At 47.0% G+C, this 20,096-nt stretch overlaps 1 protein-coding gene across 2 annotated transcripts in view; it reads right to left on the minus strand.

Moving 5' to 3' along the window:
• Positions 1 to 262: 262 nt before the first annotated feature.
• The window catches only part of kirrel3l (kirre like nephrin family adhesion molecule 3, like), a 29,702-nt gene continuing 9,868 nt past the window's right edge, over positions 263 to 20,096 (minus strand). Inside the window, exons 2-15 of one of the 2 annotated variants that reach the window (XM_037453798.2) lie at positions 10,323 to 10,478; positions 9,533 to 9,682; positions 7,530 to 7,687; positions 6,000 to 6,150; positions 5,711 to 5,816; positions 5,222 to 5,370; positions 4,990 to 5,117; positions 3,781 to 3,907; positions 3,558 to 3,658; positions 2,695 to 2,893; positions 1,811 to 1,918; positions 1,507 to 1,616; positions 1,318 to 1,407; positions 263 to 1,190 (exon numbers count right to left, since the gene is read on the minus strand). In XM_037453798.2, coding sequence (XP_037309695.2) covers positions 696 to 1,190; positions 1,318 to 1,407; positions 1,507 to 1,616; positions 1,811 to 1,918; positions 2,695 to 2,893; positions 3,558 to 3,658; positions 3,781 to 3,907; positions 4,990 to 5,117; positions 5,222 to 5,370; positions 5,711 to 5,816; positions 6,000 to 6,150; positions 7,530 to 7,687; positions 9,533 to 9,682; positions 10,323 to 10,478 — 2,228 coding nt within the window. In that variant the 3' untranslated portion in view covers positions 263 to 695. Of the gene's footprint in view, positions 1,191 to 1,317; positions 1,408 to 1,506; positions 1,617 to 1,798; positions 1,919 to 2,694; positions 2,894 to 3,557; positions 3,659 to 3,780; positions 3,908 to 4,989; positions 5,118 to 5,221; positions 5,371 to 5,710; positions 5,817 to 5,999; positions 6,151 to 7,529; positions 7,688 to 9,532; positions 9,683 to 10,322; positions 10,479 to 20,096 lie in introns of both variants that reach the window. The other variant, XM_037453797.2, reaches the window with a different exon arrangement.

A 20,096-nucleotide genomic window follows, 5' to 3' on the forward strand; every position in this document is an offset into this window, starting at 1 on the left:
GAGGCCACCACTGATTAAACTCGTCATACACTATAGTGCTTGGAGCACTTGTTGTTCTGTAGAGCTAGCCTTTTGTGCAGAATAGTTTATCTGTCTCTGTGGATAGCTCGGCCTTTTGTGGATGATAGAGACACAAATGTGCTTAGAATTCCCTTTGCATGCCAACAAAACACCAAATGAAAGACAGGTCGTTCATGTTTTTTTTTTCTCCTGAAATTTGTCATGTCGAATATCTTTCAAAGTATTTTAAAGTTGTTTAACATTTATTGTTGACACAAAGTCAAATCTGAAAGGCAGGTAAACGGCTACGGTCATTGTGGCTGTCCAAATTCAGGAGAAGCTTTTGTTTTATTGTTGGCTCTGGCACGCAGACTGAATATCTCCACAGGCTTGGGTGGTCATCAAGTAGATCTACTTGATGAGGTTTCGCACTGTAATCATAGGTTTGACTTGAACATCACAATCTGCTGAATTCTCCATCTTAGGAGCTCTACAGATCCCGCCATCCGTCACAACAAATACAGGTTGTTGACACATGGCTCCCTCCAAATACAGTCCAAACAAGTCCTTTAAGGACCGTCTGAGCAAGGTAAGTCTCGGTTCACGTTAGTCAAGCCACACGTGGATGTGACAATGGTTATCTTCTCCTGTATTCTTTTTTTTTTTCTTCTTTTTTTGTCAATTCTTTTGTCCAGTCAGACATGAGTCTGCATACGTTGTGAAGGCCGGCCATAGTCGGACTGCTGGGAGGATACTTGTGAGGAGGCGTAAGAGAAGCGGGACGAGCTGGACACCTTGCTGGCCTGGTCTGACTGGTCGTACGCGTCCACCTTTTCGTAGGAAGCGGGCTTAACATAGCTCGTGAAGGCGCGACCATAGGTAGCAGGGAGGTAAGCGGAGCCACTGTAGACTGGATCGGTGGGATAAATGCTGGCCGGCTGGGCGGGCTGCTGTTGCTGGGCCGCTTGCTGCTGTTCATATGCCGTTCTGCCCGCTGTGGTGGTTGCGTATCGGTGGGAGAAGTCATAGACGCGCGGCTGGGAGCCGTGCTGGCCATATACGGGGCTCGGGGAGGGCAGTTGAGATGGAGTGTAGACTGGCCTCGAGTTGGGCACGTATTCAGAGAAGCCACTGCTGCGGATGTGGCGGTCTTCGTTGCCACGGACATTGTAGTAGCCATTGGTTGGGTCCTGTGAGAAGGAAAATAAAATAAATAAAAACATGAGCTCTGCATAGTTCAGCATTATGTACAATGGATAAAAATATTGCATTCTAGCTAAACTGAGTGTCTCTTCACGTAAGTGCATCCAGTTTTACCTTGGATTCCGATCTCTCATCCTCCTCCTCCTCCAGGAGGTCGCTGTGCTCTGTTCGCGACGTCCCTGGAGACTCGCTGCTGTTTGGTGCCTGAGGGGAGACCAACCATATATGAAGACCTCACAATATAAGATTTAAACCAAAGGCTGAGCATTAGGATACAATGTTGATGTGCTCAAAGATATTCACCATGGGCTCTTTGACGTCCTCCTCGTCATCGTTGCCACGCGTAGCGTTATGATCACTGTGAACAATCTGAACTCTGATGTCGCTTTTGGAGAGGCGAGTGCACCTTTTACCTGTGGGGATTGAAAGGTAGAAAAGCTTTATTTAACCTAACTAGGCACACCTGCACATTGAAATGAAATTTAATCACAGAAAAAAATGGCTCAAAAATCGACAGGAACTGTTCAATTTTTTGGCTCACAAATGAAAAGGACTTTAATATGTTTGATTTGAAGAATTGGCTGCTCATACTAACCGTTGAGCTCACCTTTGCCTGTGTGCCTGCAGCAGAGGGAGACCAGAGTGATGACACAGATGAGCAGGACACAGCCTCCACCAACTGCTCCACCAACGATAATCAACATGGGCAGGGCTTCTGCAACATGAACAGCAATGGAAGGGAAGTGCGGCGTAGCCGGTGGAAGTAGACGATTGCCAAGAGAAGTGGAAGGATGAAATGAGAGAGAGTAGAACATAAGTGTCAGAACGTGCAGATCAGAGCAAAAGAAAGAAGGAGATCCGTTCAATTGTCCTGCTAATCCCAGAAACGTCAGAGCCCATAAGAAGTCATCCGCGGTAAGCCCCGGCCTGCTCACAGCTAGCGTATGCTCATGCGGGCGATCCGGCATCCCACAGCACTGCTATTGTCACTAATCTCTCTAAAGGAAGGGTAACAAGGCCTGACACGCAATGAAGCAACAGACAGTAATCTAATTAGAGATTCCAAGAGATACCGCTGCCCATTTCTCTGGAGACCCCACTCTGCTACGTTGATTTAAATTACTGGTGAGGACCATTTTTGGGGTTCGCCGAAACAAAGGCTTCCACCGGCTAGTAGTTCTTCTGCTGAATTCTTAGATCACGTAAAGCTTAAGAAGCTGAATTCGGCAGTGAAACTGGGATGGAGGACACGAATCCTACCGCAAACACATGTGGCTTCCTCTAATTAACTTTTGTCCCCAATCAATAACTATGTTATGGTGCAAACATATTCATTAAAGGAACCATCCGCTGATTAAATCATATCGATTAGAGGTGTACACTGTAATTAAAATAAGCACAAGACAGGAGCCCTGCGTTCACCTAATCTTGCCTCCTTCATCATTCATCATTTAAACTCGGATTGGAATTAATACTCCTGTCCGTGTGTACCTTGCTCCTTCAGTGTGACGAGGGCGGTGCCGGTGCCAAAGCGGTTCCACGCGGTGCAGTTGTAGCGCAGCTGGAAATCCTGCGCCAGAGTCTCGGACAGCACCAGGGAAGAGGAGACGCCGTGGTCGCTGGTCACGGTCTGCACTGAGAAACGACCGGAGGAGCCAGAGGACAGGCTCACGTCTCCAAAAGTCCACACCTATTGAGGGGAGCAGGAGGAAAAACAATGGTAAGTCGCATGTCTAGTGAAGAGTTGCTCACCGGCGAGCCAAGCAGAGGCCTGCGCGAGACAAAAAGTTTCTCTCTCTGTCTTGCTCTCTCTCTGCCGACCCCGGCTGACCCGGCTCACGGGCTCATGTTTAAGTCTCCTCCCACGTCTGCCCCGCAGGTGAGACCTAAGAGCGGGTAGGTAGCTGCGCTATGAAATAAGGCTCTGCTCTGCTGTCTCTAGTGCAGGGCCAGCAGGGCACCTGTCTCTCACTCCTCCTCACACCCTAATTATCCGCTCTCAGCCCAGCGTACGTCCAGTAGTTCAACGGGGTCAGTCGGCCGAGTGATGCCTCTTGGGCCCCTGATTGAATAGGGTTTCATTGAGACCTACAGGAAGCTGGTCTCCCACAGCTCTGGGAACTCGACTGCCTCTCTGCCTGTCGCGGCAATTACAGTTGTGAATATGTGTGTGTGTACGTGTTTTCCAGCGTGTGAAGAGGAGATGCGTTGGTGCAAAAGTGTGAAGGTGAGGTCAGGGGTAAAGATGCACTGAGCGATCGCTCAGATGTTGGTGTGGCTAAGAGGAACATGCAGGTTGTGAGGTCCCAAGCACAGTCAAATGACACACAGCACAAATGACGGCGCTCACTCACAATCTTATCTGGCGGGGGGCTGCTTCCCACCCGGCACTCCAGCTTGCCCTTGGAGTGCTTGACAGCATGCTGCGTGGGGTCCACTGTGAGGATAGGTGGGCCTGGTGTAAAGAAGGAATCGCAGTGAGTGAGAAGGTCAGAGAAACAAAATAGGTATATAGATTATGAAATATTGACCAATGCCAAATTTTCCACACAACCGTGGATAAAGGAAGCCACTCACCATTCACGGTCAGAGTGACATCTCTTTCTGCCACCCCAATCCGAGGTACGATGGCCTTGCAGGTGTATGTTCCAGCATCCTCCTGGGTAACACCCTTCAGCTGCAAGGTGTTGCCATTACTGAGCACCTAGTGAGGAATCCAGAGAGAGAAGTGAGTTGGAGAGAGGAGGAGTGAGGGGGCAGACAAAGAAACCCAGGACCTTTATCAGTGACCCGCTGATTGTAGAAGCAGCGCAGAGGTGGGCTGACCATTGTAACAAATGCTGGTGGTTTAAGTTTAATTTCATTGTGAAGAGCTTTAATCACAGCATTAAGCACTCCAGCCACCGCTGAATGGCTGTGCTGGAGGGGAGATTGTTGTAATTAAACAGTGGGGACAGAATGGAGCGCACTATGGTGTGAGTGGGCCTTAGCCTTTAGAGCTGCAACACTCACTCACTCCTTAGCTCATTGATTCTGTCATTCCATCAAGCTGTGATTAATCCATTTACCCCCACTCTGTCCTCCTCTCTACAGCCACCCCTCCCCCCCCACATCCCCACCCTCGCTCCAATTTTTTATTTCAGCACACTTATGGAGTAACCCAATTAATCTATTACTCGTAGCTGTTTGAGGGATAGTGGCAGTGGGTGGATTAGAAAAATGTCTGCGTTTTTTCCGTCACTCTTTGAGATGACAGCATCACTTATGCCATGCTGCAGCATCCCTCTCTGCAATTTTTTTTTTCCAGCACCACCTCAGAAATTGTATTAGTTGCCAGGAGAGAAGCTCCTACGAGATGTCCCCACTGACGGTGTGTGTGTGTGTGTGTGTGTGTGTGTGCTAAAAAGACTTTTTACCAAGATGATGTAAGTGAAGGTGGAAATGTCACATTTCTTCCACCTACAAAATGGAGTGAGGGAATGGATACTTAAGTGCAGCAGGAGTTGCGGCACTGGTTGACTGACTGACTGATTAGAGTTATGACAGCACGTCATGCGCTCTGAATATGCAGCATGGAACGGTCAGTGGATAGTTTTCTGCCGGAGGCTTTAGCCCTCGGGAAGCATAGAGAGAGGAGGTGTCGAAGATCAAGACACAAAAAGAATGTTTGGGGGAAATGTGTGAGGAATTCATGCCTCAAAGCCACGTGTGAATGTTTCTCTCTGGAGGGATGGTGTTGAAGCTTTAACACTAGATTAAGGTGGTGACTGGTGTTTGTGGCCTTACCACGCTGGAGCCTTGCTTGGTCCAAGCCAAGGTCAGAGGAGGGTTTCCAGTCCATGCACAGGTGAAAGCTGCATCCATCCCTATGTCCACCGTCATTGGCTTGGGCTCCGACAGCAGTCTGGGGCCAACTAGGGGGAAGCGACACCGTTTATTTCAATAACATACCTTGAGAAAGTTCAAAACACGCAGCTAAGCAAGTCTTTATAGAATATTTGCCTCAATTTCAACTCACATTGGACATCGACTAGGGTGCTGACGTTGGTGCTACCCACAGAGTTGGACACCTCACAGGAGACGGGGTCTGTGAAGTAAGAGTAGTCTACTGTCACCTCAAGGCTGTCCCCATTTGCCTCAGAGATGGGAACTCCTCCTTTCGACCACCTGGGACAGATGAATAATCACATTATACAGTGGCATTAGTTCAGGGTAGGCATTTAGCCATGCGAATCATAGTGGTTATTAGCCGATTCATGGCTTGTGCCAATCACAATCAAACGCTGCCAATCAAGCAGCCCATTTAATCCAATGAATCCACAAATCACTTGCTTGCTTGTACTGCTTCTTGCTGAATTACAACTTTACTACGGTTGGCCCGTTGGCAGTATATGCTGTCTCAAAGTGGCTCAGTGATTTTGCCGTGTCAGCATCTTACACTGCTGGCTCTGCATGGATGGTGGCAGGATCACAGTTAAAAATTTAGATTAACATAAATGATGGATACCTGTATCCAGTGATTTCCGGATTGGCCGAAGCTGAGCAGATGAAGAGGACCTTAGCCCCCTCGGCTACTGTTTGAGGCTGGACTGATAGAGTCACTGAGGGAGGGTCTGTGAAAAGCAAAACCTTTAAGTTACTTGCACAGATTTAGTATAGTTTTTGGCACCATTTGCATTTCAACAGCAGAACAGAGACAAATGTGCTTTTCAGATTACTGCACAAAGCATGCACTGTGCTACAACGTTGCAATACTTTGGTGGTCTGTGTACAGCAGCTTGAGGAGGGACACTCACGCTGGACATTGATAGTGATGGATGTCTGTCGTCCAGCTGGGGCAGCTGGGTTGAGAACCCTGCAGGTGTAAGTGCGTCCAGAGTCGCTATCCTCAGGAACAATGGGAAGCATACTGACAGCCGCCTCCTTCTTTCCATCCTCAAGCAGAGTCTGTAGAGTTGCACAACAACTGTTATATCCTCCTTTTCGTCCAAACAACAGTTTACAAACTATGCTTTGAATGAGACTCATTTTCAGTTGAGCAGATTATCAGCTCAAGGGGACACAAGCAAGTGGCTTGCGCTATGTGACTGCACCGCTAACTGCAGGTCTCAGTTTTTCATGTAAGGCGTTAAAATTGTCACCCCCTTCTTGGAATGGCAGTTAAATCCGATATTTTATGATGCAGCAGGGGATATTGTGCTGTTCCCACATTTCTGAGAGTGTTCCCCGTCAGCGCTACTTGTTTGTCATCATCTTTTAAATCTATTTACTGCTCCCAGAAATCAATATGCCTAAGTGAGGAAAGGTGTAGATTCTGAGGATACTGCTCGCGGCTTTCTCACTTTCTCCTTCACTTCCTCGTACAAACACTCACAAGAAGAAGTAAAAAAAAAAGCAATGTGTTTTGTTTTGTCACACACAGTGAGGAAGAAGTGTCACACGTCTAAGGAAGAGGGCAAGGGCAAGCTGGGATTCCTCCATGGACAGCACAATCAATGGACGCAGGCTTTCCCTTCCTCAGCCAGAAACGGAAAAAGCACTTTACGCTGGATCAAATCACATCCCTCCGCTGACATCACCCCTCGCTAAGACAAAGCTTCCTCTGCCCTCAGTCTCATTTCTTAATGGTAGAAATAATCTCCGTTTTTCTCAAAGCCATCTCATTAGTCACCTCTGCATTCTTTTTTTTCTTCCATGCATGCCGCTTTCCCCCCCTCCTGTCTTCTCCCCCCCCCCCCCTTCCAATCCTCTCCCCTCGCTTCTCACTGCCGCCTTAAATGTGGCGTTTAGCGTCGTTTAGCATGGTCAGAGAGCATGAAAAATGTGACACTTTCCCAGCCGTGGCTGCCTTACGCTCTGGCGCATCCCCATTGTGTTTCTGCATTGTTGTGGGTTATTTCTTCTCTGCAGAAACTCTACTGTATGAAACACTCATGCCTGCCTGAGCTTTGGCATGCTCCAGTTATGCTGTAGTGTCGCTGCATTAGGGAGCAAAGGGGGTGGAGGGGGTTAGCGGCGGCAGGGAGGCGTAGGCGGGAAGGGGGGGGGGGGGGGTGGGTCAGGCAGGAGGGAAATGGGAGGGGGACTGCAGAGAGTGAGCAAAGAAATTGTGCAAGGGACGGGTGGTGATAGAATTAAAAAAATGTGAGACCATGAAAGGAAGATTAGGATAACAAAGGGAAATCCTCCCCTTAGAGAAAACATAACTGATTTAAAGAGCTTTGCATTCATTTCTGTGGCTTTTACATGTCATAATATAGTGTGGTTGGTTAGTCTTTGAATGGCGATGCTGGGAAGAGATGTGGACTAAGATAGAAATACTGTACCTTGGAATAAATTGCCGTCTCCATGACCTCTCCATCTCTGTACCAGGTGATCTCAGCAGCAGGTTTGGCTCCTGAGGCTCTGCAGGTGAGATTGTGTGGTGTGTGGGCCTTCAGACGTACAACAGGGCCACCCTCCACCACAGGGTCTGAAGGAGGAACTGTAAAGCAGAACAAACATACCACTCAACACAAAAAAACCTCATTACAGCTCCAGGCCAGCGCAGAGTCCCGAAGAGGCCATACTGTTATTGAGCACGCTGCTGCTCTCAGCTCAGCATCAATACATCGCAACAACATAAGAGGCAAACAATATCTTCTTATGGCCATGTGTTGAAGTGTAGTTTCAGCCAAGAGAAAAGAGAAACAGTTTTCATTTGAAAAGAAAACATACTCAACCACATGTTTTTCCTTTCTTGGGACTTGCATTATTACTCCATTTGCTTTTACTGTTTCAGAGTGATGTTTCAACTGAATTACTTATTTGTCCATTTATTTGCATGGTTTCACTCGCACCACTGGCAAGCCAAGCGTGCCACCCCTGATGAAGGCGTCTATCTCCCCAACGAATATGAGAAGGCGTAAACATGGGGTTTGTGCTGGCCTTTCTCGCTCCCTCCGCCGAACCAATTTCAATGTGTGTATCTGAATTGTCAGAGGTCCTTCCGCTACCTCAACACGGACACTAATGGAATCCGAGTGCTAGGTGATTTTAATTTCCATGCCGATTCCCCTGACTGCACTCCTGCCGTTGACTCCTTTCACTGTGCAGGATTGCTTTGGTCTCATCTGGCCACATTGATTCACAGACAGGCATACACACACACAAAGGTGTGTGTACCGCTTTTGCACACCCTTATGTCCAAAAGTAAACATAAAGCACGGGTTCCTGAGCATTTCACCTAATTTGCTTTATGTATTTATGAATTGTATATAATGTAAGAGCAGATTTGGTATTTCAGAGAGCGTTAAATTGAAGAAAAAAGACCCACATGGGTGGGTTTCTGTGGCTGTGTGGGCATGTGTTGAAAGCATTGACACTGACACGAGACACATATAGGTTGGTGAACATGGGTGAGCTTTCTAAAGCTATTCATTCAGTTGAAACATTCCTACATGCTGCTTGTGATCGCTTTCTGCTTGTCTTTCCATTACAACCCTATCTGTACCGCTTGTCACTCTCATTAACTCAGACTTCACCCCTTAATAGCAACCGATAAATTCAAGGACAACAGGCACTGTGGTGAACGCTTTGCGATGTGGCAAAAGCTGATTAACTAATTAAACCCTCCCTCCATAAGTTGTGCCCTAACTCTTTGTAATACTTTCACGCAGCGCGCACGGACAATTAACCAGACAGATTTGTCGAGTGGCGTTCCTTTACATGCCACCAGATGCCAGCAGTGCTTTTCCAATTCCGATTCCCACAGGACCTGGCCCTCCCTCCCTCCCATTCTCAACCCCCGAATGTCTCTGTGAAGAAGTAGATCACTCACATCATGTTAATGTAAAAAAAAAAAAGCCTCGCCGTTGACAAATGTTGTGGCTCACTGCAAAATGTGCTAACTGTGCAAACCCTGATGCTCAAGCGACTGCGCGAGTCATTTGTGACTGCAGCAATCACATTATCCTAGACATCCACGGTCTTGATTATCGCTTCTCAGAGCGGTGGGTTTCTTTTTTTTTCTTTTTCTAGATGAATCTGTTGGCTGAACCTTGCCTAGTTTGAATTATACCTTCAGGACATGATGCAGAAAAGTAGATTTAAACTGAGGGTATCTTTTGAGTGGAGAATAACATAATTCAACAGTGTTTTTTACATTTTTTTCATCAATGTACATGAAGACCTTCTTGAAATGAGATTATCTTGCCTGTTGTACGTGTTATGTGTTTCTCTGTGTTATGCGATGAAAACACTCCCCTGATTGTTCCCAAGTGCTGCCAGCTTGCGGGCCTTGGCACAAGGGGGCCGGCTGTGAGGATCATGCATGAGCTGCGTATCTTACCTAGTACAGTGAGCTTTGCACGGTGGGAGCGCAATCCTGCTTGTGTAGCTTGACACTCGTACACCGCGTCATCCTCCAACTCTGCCGAATCGATCAGCAAGCTGTGCTCGCCTGATAGCGGGTCGCCCATCAAGGAATACCGCTTCCAGCCTGCGTGAAGACCAGCCCGGAGACGGAGACAAAACAAACCACCCAATAAACAACACATCAGACTTGTGCCTTAAACAAAAGGGGCGAGAAACGTGGCGAGCCTCTCTGAGACACCAATGAAAGCATGAACAACCTCAGCGAGCCAGGCGTTGAGCCTTTGTGTTAGTGGAGCAGTGTAAGATAGGAAAATGCAACACGTGAGCGGGCTGCTGCATGAGAAGTCTGTCCTTTAAAGACAGACACAATGAAGATTGGGTGGCTAAGGTCGAGAGGAAGCCTCTCCACCTTCTCTCTAGTCTACCGCACATTTAAATGTCAGTGCGTGACAAAAGCCAATTGATTATCTACCTTCCTACCAGACCATTAAAATGCTAAACAACAAATTAAAGTTTGGTGTGTGTGTGTGTGTGTGTGGTTGCAGCAGTGGCCAACCTGTCTGCGGCACATTGTTCGCTAAACATTAATTTGCGTAAAACTCTGGCAGTTGACATAGAGTGACTTGGTTTCTAATAAGACCTCGCATTGATCGTGGTAAGACAAACACAGAGAGAGAGAGAGAGAGAGAGAGAGAGCAAGAGAGGGAGAGCTCTGAACACACGGAAGGCCGGAGAGTGAAGGAAGACATAAACTGTGATAATACCTGGTAGGTCTCTCTCTCCACCCAGCGCCAGGCCATCTTTGGTCCATTGCACCATTCCTCGATAACCCACAATCACACAGGGTAGGGTCACGGACAGACCCGACACCACCACCTGGTCCTGGGGCTGCTGGGAGAAGTACGCTGCTTGGGTGGCTGCTGTGAGAACAGAGAGGGAGAACACCATGTGAACACAAATTGATTTACAGTTCATATTTATTTATATATATGCTATGATGGTGGATGGGCAATAGGACTGAAATTCACCAGATAGCTAGAAAATATACAACTATGCAGAATAGTTATGCAGAATATTGTAATGGCTGTAGGTTTCTCCACTGCCACCAGAAATGATGTGTAAGAAAAGTAAAACCCGCCCTGTAAGGAGTTAGTATGAAAGAGGGTGGACTCGGGTACTCTCTCCTGTTTTCATGGCACTTGCTGAGAGAATAGAGAGGGCTGAGATGTGTGAAAATTTATATATTTCTTTCCCTCCATGAATGTTGCTTCTAGTCATCTGCGCCTCCTTACTTATTTAAGTCTTTCTCGAGACCATATGGTTATGCTCGCTGACGTGAAGCAAACACACTTCTGGGGAGGCAAATCCGCCACTCTTTCAGGGCGCTTTTTGTAAAAATGGATGTTAAACAATCAAAACTCCATTAAAGTTCCCAGGGGACCCGTGCGTTTGAGCCTGCAGAAAGTCGGCAGAGACACCTGCAGCTGTTCTGCTGCTGTGTTTATGTATGGCGCACGGTCCCGCCGGATTAGCTGGCCTGCCTTCACGCCGAGACAGAGACGCGGCGCGAACACGGTTCCGCGGTTCCAACGGTTTGTGCCACTATGCTGAAGATTAAGTATTAGAAACACTGCTGGCAAGGGGGAGGATGGCAAGACTCTGGAGGTAACTAATCTGTAGGGGGAGGTGGGAGAAGAGGCAGTTGGTTGGTTATCTAAGTGGGGTGTCTGTTTGCGTCTGCAAAGAGGACTTAAAAAAAAAAAACTTCAGTCAGTCTCCCTCTCTCTCTCTCTCTCTCTCTCTCTCTCTCTCTCTTTGTTACTGGGTGGAGAATGGAAGGGAAGGGGGACAGAGGAAGATAAAGAGGGTTCTTTTCAGGCAGTGCTAAGCCCCCCCCCCCCCTGAACTGCTTCTCTTGGTGGCAGCGCTTAAACAGACAGGGTTGCCCCCCCCTCCCCCCCCCACAGCAAAGAAAGCTGCTGAAAGGAGGGCAACATACGGCGGCCAGAGACGCGCTATTGTCCCCTTGTCCCTCTCTTTTAATAGGCCTCTTCATTTCCAATCAATCCTGCTAAATGCAAGTTTAATAGCTTTTCAATAGCAGCTTTCCCCCCCCACCAGAGGGTAGCTGGGATTTTCTCTCTCACCCCCTTTCTCTTTCCCCTTCTCTTCCCCCCCTCTTAGGCTTCATTCTTTCTAGTTTTTCTCTCTTTTTGAAAGGGGGGCTTCCGAGGTTGTTGGCAGTGTTTATTCTGCACTCAATTATCCACTTCATCTCCGGGTGCACTGTGGGCTAAACCCTGTCCCTCGCCTCGCCTCGCTCCCTTTGCACCCTCCTGTCTCTGTCACCCAATAGCACAATTGAAGCCGCCAAACAGTGAGGTCATCAGGAACGTGAGTTATCCGCGGGCCATACGAATGTGGTTCTCAACTGTCTCAAAAACCCATTTTCACATGCACCCATTCTTTCTTCTCTCTCCATCTTGGCCAAAAGAGATGTTAATGGTTTGCTTAAAAGGAAAGAGACCACAAAACCACCAATGTTCGTTCCTCAATAATGTCTCCCGTTTCATCATTTTACCAAGCGTCTAAAAAGCCTTTAGAGCCGTGTGCGCAAACAGGTGTATGTGTGTCATGCACTGTGGATCAAAGCAGGCTAATTTGAGAGCGCCAATGAGAAGTGAACCATCTTCAAGCTGAGGCTATTAAGCTTTTCGCAAAGGCATTTCCTCATCATACTTTTAAAAAGACTGTTTCTCACAGGCTGCCTGCCTTTTATGAGCTTTTCATATGCTTATATCCTGGCAGAGGGATTTTTCTCTTGTATCTTTCCCAGAGAATCGACGTGTCAAGTAATAATTATCTGTATTGTTTGATTGTTTGGATGAATGACATACACGGAATAATTTCCTCTTTACCTCGGCCACATACAATTTCGCACGCTTAGATATTTGCAATTAACGTCCCGCGGACACACACATACACATGCAAGCGTACAAATATAGACTACAGAGTCTGTGCTGTGGTGAATGTCTTCACACCATGTGAGTGATTCATTGCTCTCCGGATCCCTTATTGAAAATGCTCAACAGAACATCTCGAATGGCTAATGACTCATGCCAGATTCCTTTAATTCCTCCTTGCTGAATTAGACAATTCTTTGACGGTGTATTAGCAGCTTAATTACATGAATACGTTTCTGACGGGGAGCGAGGGAGGAACAGAGGCAGACAAAGAGAGCCAGTGAGAAGAAGTAGGGAGCTGTGGGTGTGAGCCGGCTGGTTCTTGGTGTGCTGCAGTGCCACATACACTCGCACAAATGCTGCAACGCCGTTGCTCTCTTGTCTTGCTTTCACTGTTTGTTGGCTACAAGTGAATCACATTCAAAGAGGACAATTCGAGCCCCCAAGAAATCCTAACATTTCTGCTGTAGATGTGGGTTTATTTACCTTGTCGTCTCGAATGTTACGCAGGTAAATAAGTGCCGTGTAGATTAGGTGTACCACATGCGGTGTGCCTAATGTTACTTTTAATGCAGTTCAATTTTAGTCTTCATGACAAAAAAAATGAACACTCAGTTTCTCACCTGTGTGTGAGTGTGTTCTTTTCCATTCCCCAGTAACAAGGTCAAAACATATTTGGCCTGGTATATTTTAATCCGGATTTCTGAAAATGGAATATCATTTCACGCTGCTGGATGCACTGCTGGGGCTAAGTTTGTGTGTGTGTGTGTGTGTGTGTGTGTGTGTGTGTGTGTGTGTGTGTGTGTGTGTGTGCGTGCGCATCTCTGCCCGACTGTGTGGGCTCAGTGTGTGTATGTGTGATGTGTCTAAAAATGTATGTTTATGTGTGTGCCCGTTTATATGTGTGGATGAGTGTTGAGGGTGGGGCAGTTCTAATAGGGGAAGCAACATGGCAGGCACTGAAGGGCACATTTAGCAGTAACTTTGACACAGTGACTTCACTCTCTCTGTCACATGGTTGGAGTTAAGTGCAAAGCAGGCTCTTTGACTTGGACACAACCTATTAAAGAGCTTTGCGTCCACCCCGGCGCTGCCTGCAAACTCCCTTCTTTATCTGTGCTGATAGGGATACACTCACATCAGGAGGGATCAGGAAGAGATGGACAGATGTCCGCAATGATCCGTCCACCAGTGCACATCTGCCTTGACAGAATTAGATTGTGTGAGTGAGTGTGTGTGTGTGTGTGTGTGTGTGTGTGTGTGCGCGCAAGTGTATGTGAAAGATAATGGCATTTCAGATGACGTTTTGCTAAAGTGGGGATGTAAAAAACTACAGTGCATTTACTATCAAGTCACTCTAGTCATAATCTCTCATGCCAATTTGGTAGTATGGTGAAAAAAGGAAATAAAACCTTGCCTTTAAGTCAGCCTCCAAAAAGTCAGGTCCTTCAAATAAAACCTAAAATAATGTCTTGCTTGTATGAGCTCTGCAAAGCACTGTGTATATTTCCCTGTGTTGTTATGACACTCAACTACAAGTTCATTCACTCTAAGAGGCTCCGAGCTACGTCCCTATTTTATTCCAGGTCCACATTCCAATCCGGTGCAAAGAGTGCAACGTCCAGTCCTGTGGGATCTATAAATAAAAGCGCCCTCAACTTGACTGGACAATTTGTGCTTTGCAGCAAAAATTCTAAATGTTAGAAAACAGTGCCTGATATCTACTTGCACTTTTCTCCCCAGTGGTGGAGGTAGTATCCTGCAGCCAGCTGGTGCGAGCTTTTCCACAATAAGAGTCAGAGAGGAGAAAACAAGGGGGAAAAAAACAGCACAAGGCAATTGGCAAAAAAGTGTCAAGCTTAGAATAAACAACCCCTTTCCCCAAATGCCATCCATTGTGCCGTGTCTCGATAAGGCTTCTAAATCGGGCTGGAAAATGCAAGCGCCCATTTCTCTCTGTATGGAATTATTATCCCTTTGTTTTGAGTTGGGATCTTTTGTCTCCCCCTCCCTGTGTCGGTGTGTGTGTGTGTGTGTGTGTGTATACAAACAAATAGCTGATGTAGCTGAACCAAAGAGTATGTCCCAAAGGGGACCCTGCACCCATCTCATGTTTGATCTGGCTACCAAGCTCATTACCATGACTCCTTCAGAACTTCTGAGGCCTTCAAGGGCAATAATAACCGAAACCACCCACCAACTGGTGGCAGTGGCGGACCCAGCACAAGCACTGCATGAACCCTTCTTTTGACTTGGACCTTTGTGAACTCTTTCAGCTTGTGCCTCTGCAGATGGTCTCCTCTCGTGCCCTATGCACCCTGTCCTCCCTCCTCAACCCCGTCTGTCCCTGGTGGCATCACATCTGCACTCTAAACCCAGCTTCATTTGTTATCTTCTGTTCCTTTCCGCTCTGCATTTTTTATGTTGCCCAAATTGCAGTATAACAGCTTTTAAAGAGTTGTTTGCTGGAGTTTAATCCTCCTTGGCTCTCCTTTCAGCCGTGTTTCCATTGTGAAAATCTTGGCTCAAACCTGGAAACTTCTTAGCGTGGGCCCCGCTTTACTAACCAACCCCCCCATTGTTCTGTTGATACCCCAACCCAGGGCATGTCTTCCTATTCCTCTACAATTCTGCCCTATCCTTTCTTTCCTCTGCTCATCACCCATCCGTTTGTGAGCAGGCCCCCTTGGACAGTCATGTAAGGTGTTAATAATTGTTGATTTGCTTTCTCGTTGGCTCTTTCTCTCCCTGCTTTTCCGTGTCAACTGTCATCTCTTGCCAGCATCTCTCTTACACTTTCTCGCCCCATCTTTCTTTCTTCTGTCTCGCATCCCATGTCCCTTTCTCCCGCTCTCTGCATCCCCGGTGTGAAAATCACAGGGGTTTGTGTGAGCTTGTCAACACAACACTCAAAAAAGCAGAGAAGGCGAGTGAAAAACAACAAAAAAAAGAGCCACGATGTGTTCGGAGGACCGCAAAAACTGAGGTGAGGTAAAAATGGAAAAAGTGGGCTCCTGTCTGCTTCTATTTGCAAAAGGAGTGGGCCATGAGGGCAGCGGCGATTGATGGAATGCTGTAATCAGTCTGTCTCCAAGGCTGTCACCACAAGGTTTTTTCTCTGCTGCAATAGGGCACTGCACACATCAGGGCAGCATTGGGGCTGATCGCATGGGCGAGCAGCAGCAGAGTCTCTCCCCGGGTACCTGCTCGAGCAGATGCAGTGGATAGAGCAGAGTGGTATGCATGCAAGGAGGGGGGAAAGGAGGAGGCTGCGGGGGGGGGGGGGGGACCAAGAGTGCTGATGGGACATAGTCGGTGTGTGAGTGTATGTGAATGGATTGCCCAGTCACTGCGCTGCGGCGCCCAACAATGTGCCATAAATACGCTAATTCTTATACTGTCTTTACCCACACACACACACTTACTGTCTCACTACTATGTCTTTAGGGTTACCAGTGGGCAGAAGCATCGCTCCGACTATAATTCTTGCACAGCTTTTAAACAGCCACCCCCCCGCCCCCGCACCCCTCCCCAATACTCTGAAGCCAAAGAGCTGAGAGCTGACTCCATGTAGACAGATAGCAAGTGACTGGGTGGCTGGCAGGAAGACAAGAAATAAAAAGCCATATAAAAAAAGAGAGAAAGGGGGAGGGAGCCAGTGGTGGCGCTATGAAATTGTCTGTACACATCAGCCAGCAGTGTTGACAAGATGTTGATTGAGCTGGTCTTGTCATTTTGTGTCATTCCTGCTTACCCCCAGGTGTTTCCACTGCAAGACAGCTGCTGGCTGGATCTGTGTCACAGTTCCAGCCCTTTTCTGTGCCCCCCCCCTCCCCCCCCTCCCCCCCCAGGCCCCCCCGCCTTGCTTCCCTCTCTCTCTTACTCTGTTCCCAATGTATCTCTGTGGCTCCTTTCTCCTCCTTCCCCAGTGTTTGGAAGAAAGGGCTTTTAGATGATTTACTGTGCTTTTAAATCATTGACTTCTAGTGCTGTGTTTGCGAAAGCCCTGGTTTAGTGTGTGCCCAACAGCTGACGTGCTGGATAAAACGGCAACGGTGCGCAACATGTGACGGAGAAGCTTGTCAAAAATGGGGCATGAATACATTTCCAAAAAGTCAACATTTTCATTTCTGGCAGAAGACATGACAAGTAAACAATATGAATAACTAATACATTCAAAATCAATAAAACAACGAAGAAATACTGTTAAAATTGCCTCCATCTCAATTTTTCTAAATGAAATGATGAAAACAAAGGAACTCTCCACATAGATTCTGTACTGGGACTCTGGGCCTAATGCCCTGGGGTGTCAATTAATTTAGTCTAGGGATTTGCGGCCTAGTCTTCCTAATTGAGCCCAGTGGAAACCCCCATGGCTTTTCACAATAGGAAGTAGTGCGTTTCATAATTAATACTTTTTCCCCCTTTATTATTATTATTTTTTAATGAGGGTGGTAATGTTGTAAATGTATGCATCTCATTAGAGTAAAAGGGCCATCTACGCTATTGTTCACTTCTGCAGTGTTTGCTGCTGGTGAGATGAATAAGAGAGACAACCTCATTCAGAAGCAGCACGGCACATTGGAGTCAAAACTGTGCTTTTGTGTGTGTTTGAATATAAAACATATAGCCAGCTCAAAGAGAGTCTCATTAGTGTTGGTTAATATGTGCTTTTTAAAGCTTAGAGGTTAATGCCTCCATTTCACTGCAGCTCTCTTCAATTTGATGCTTGATTCATTTTTGTCAGCAGCTGACGAGAGCCCCTTCAGAGAAAGCAGCTGAGCTGTGTTGTAAACGCTCCATCCAACAGGAACACAAAAGGCCCCAAAACACTTTCCATTAAGCCTATTTCAAGTGTGTTTCTCTTCTCCTGCTCCACATTGCAGTAAATATTTCTGAACTATCCTATCTTGCCATCTCCCTGTCCAGAGAACATAACTCCTGGCGATTAAACAAATTATCTCCTTCTCCCAGGAGAGCCATAGATCCAGTGAAAACAATAAGTGTTTGATTCACAATGCTGCCGCCTCTCTCTTCTTACAAACGGCTTTCAAATTGCCATTTATTAATCAATGTCTGTGGTTAGCCTGTGACCGGAGTTTCTCCTCTCTCTCTTTTCGAGAGGTGGCGAAAAGGCGAGTTTTAAATTAACATAAAATATGTCTTAAAATGTTCCTCTGTTTATATTGCCTGTAACCGTTCTTTCAAAATTACTGATGAGTAAGAGCTTGCAAACACAAGGAAGGAGGGGAACAATGTTACCTTCTGACCTCAATACATCCTGCTTTGTGTTGAGAAGAAGAAGGGAAGGGGAAAACTAATTTCCTGAAACTCCATTTCTTAAGCGTTGATTAGTAAAGGAGCATAATTAGAGTGAAATGTGAAGTCAGGGTTTTTCAGATTGTGCCGCTTCCTCTAGAAAAATCAGGCCATGATTAATGAATGAATGATTAATGAGCGAGCTAATTAATCAATTAATTATTAAGCAAGCACTCTGAACGAGAAACGGGTAGGATGGCGGTGAAGAGTGGATATAAGAGACGGTTAGGTTGTGTGCTAGAGAAAAAAGGATTTAGGGTAATCTGCCTGTTTGTTCTGTCAGTTTGTTTTCTCTTCTGTTACAGGGGAGGATGAGGAAGAGGGCGGATGTAGGGGGGGGGGTGGAGGGGACGGATTGGAAGGCCGGATTGGAAGGCTTAGCCCTCCGTCTTTAGCTTCCTGAGTCAGCCAGGGTTGTCTGAGAAGATTGACATCGAAAACCTGCATTTACAAGTTTCCCCATACGTCTCGGGGTCAGGCCTCGAGGTCGAAGACTGGCATAACATTTGCCAACCGCAGTGATGAGGTTTGCATTGGGCTGGAAAAGGCCACACAACCCACAGTTATCGTGATTGAAAAGGCAAAGGCTAACGCAAACTCCCTTTCTCTAACCAGTAACCCCCCCCCCCTCCGTTTTAACTAGGACACCCCATCAATCTTTGATAATGTGCAGTGCGGGGTCTCTTTTGTGTGACCAAGCTGATGAGACATCACAGCAGGGATTGATGTATGAAAGGCTCTGAATGTAACTGTGATATACTGGACTGTTTCAAGTCAAGTTTGACCTTTTTTTCTCTGATATTAATCGCTGCAGTGAAAGAATATATGTGTGATATGACCCTCCCCCAGGAGTCCCACACACTTTATTCTTTCACATAGGCTTCTTCTATACCTTCAGCTTAGTGAGGGTTTTTCTGCAAAAAAGACCCCAGAGCTGCAATGCAACAGGACATGGGACACAAAATATCATTTTATAATCAGATGGATTTATTGTTGTTGTTATTGTAGCATTGCTCTACAAAGTTGCCCACCCCCCACCCCCCCCCCCCCCCCCCAGGCCCCCCTACAGCCCGAAACACATCCTCAAAGCGAGAACATGAGAGAAGAATCTTTCATCCCTGCATATCTTTCCTGGCGTTTACTGCTGGCCTTATTAACGGGAGTTGTGAGTGACGGAGGCTGCTGGGAGAATCTCGAGGGGCTTTGATGGAGGCAACCTATGGCGCTGCAGCAAGATCATGCTCGCGCTTACCCACTCAAAAGAGTTATCTGGCCACTTACCATTTTCCCCACTCCTTTTTACATGTTCTTGTCTATAGGTTTTTTTTTTTTTCTCAAATGGCCACCGGTTGGACTAGTGCTGCATTCTGTGCTAATCATACCATGGCATCGCAGATCACCTCCGAGTCAACTCTGTGTGAATGGGTCTTTGTCATGCTGGGTGGGTTGGCTCATTGACTGCGAAGCCCTGGACATATGGTGGCTCTGTGTTGCAATGTGTCATGGCAGAGAATGCCGAGGGTGGGGCTCTTGACCCCTCCCCTTTAACACCTTTAACGCTCTGTGGCTTGATGAACTTAAACACCTTACTGTGATTTGGGGTGTGTTTTCTTAGACTCTGAATGAAGAATGGTCGCTTTGCAGTAGGGGAAAAGGTGACTGATTTTGCTAAACATGTAGCACACACCCGCTCGTCATGTTGGGGCGACCCACACAGATGGCCGAAGTAAAGCCATCCACCGGACCTGTATCTTTGACAGCCCGACTTCTACAGCGAAAACCTTTATGATCCTGAGGCGATTCGACTGTTAATTAAGGAAAGGTCTAGAGCTTCCTCAATGGCAACACTACCACCCATAACACAACACAACATGTCTTGAGCTCTTCTTGAGCTTGTGTGTGTCCCCAAATACCGGATTTTCTTTGCCGCTCACATCTAGCGGAGAGGCCTCAGGTTTGGGGCTCTGATAAACAAGTGGAGCCTTACAGGCCCTTAAGCCCATCTGGTGAGATGATCGATCATTAGACAGGGTGTGGAGATAACTCCCTCAACCTCCCTGCTGATCCCATATCACCCTCGCAGGATATGGTATGGATCACAGGAAGTTGAGATCAATCTATATAGATTGTGCTGCTTGATTACAAATGAAAAAAAATCCCATTTGGCTTAGCCTCGCGGATGCCTCCAAATCTGGCTGCGATTGTGTGAATGCCCGGGGGGGGCGGGCGGGGGGGGGGGGGGGGGGGGAGGGTGTG

Source organism: Pungitius pungitius, chromosome 11, assembly GCF_949316345.1.
Source record: "Pungitius pungitius chromosome 11, fPunPun2.1, whole genome shotgun sequence".
NCBI lineage: Eukaryota > Metazoa > Chordata > Actinopteri > Perciformes > Gasterosteidae > Pungitius > Pungitius pungitius.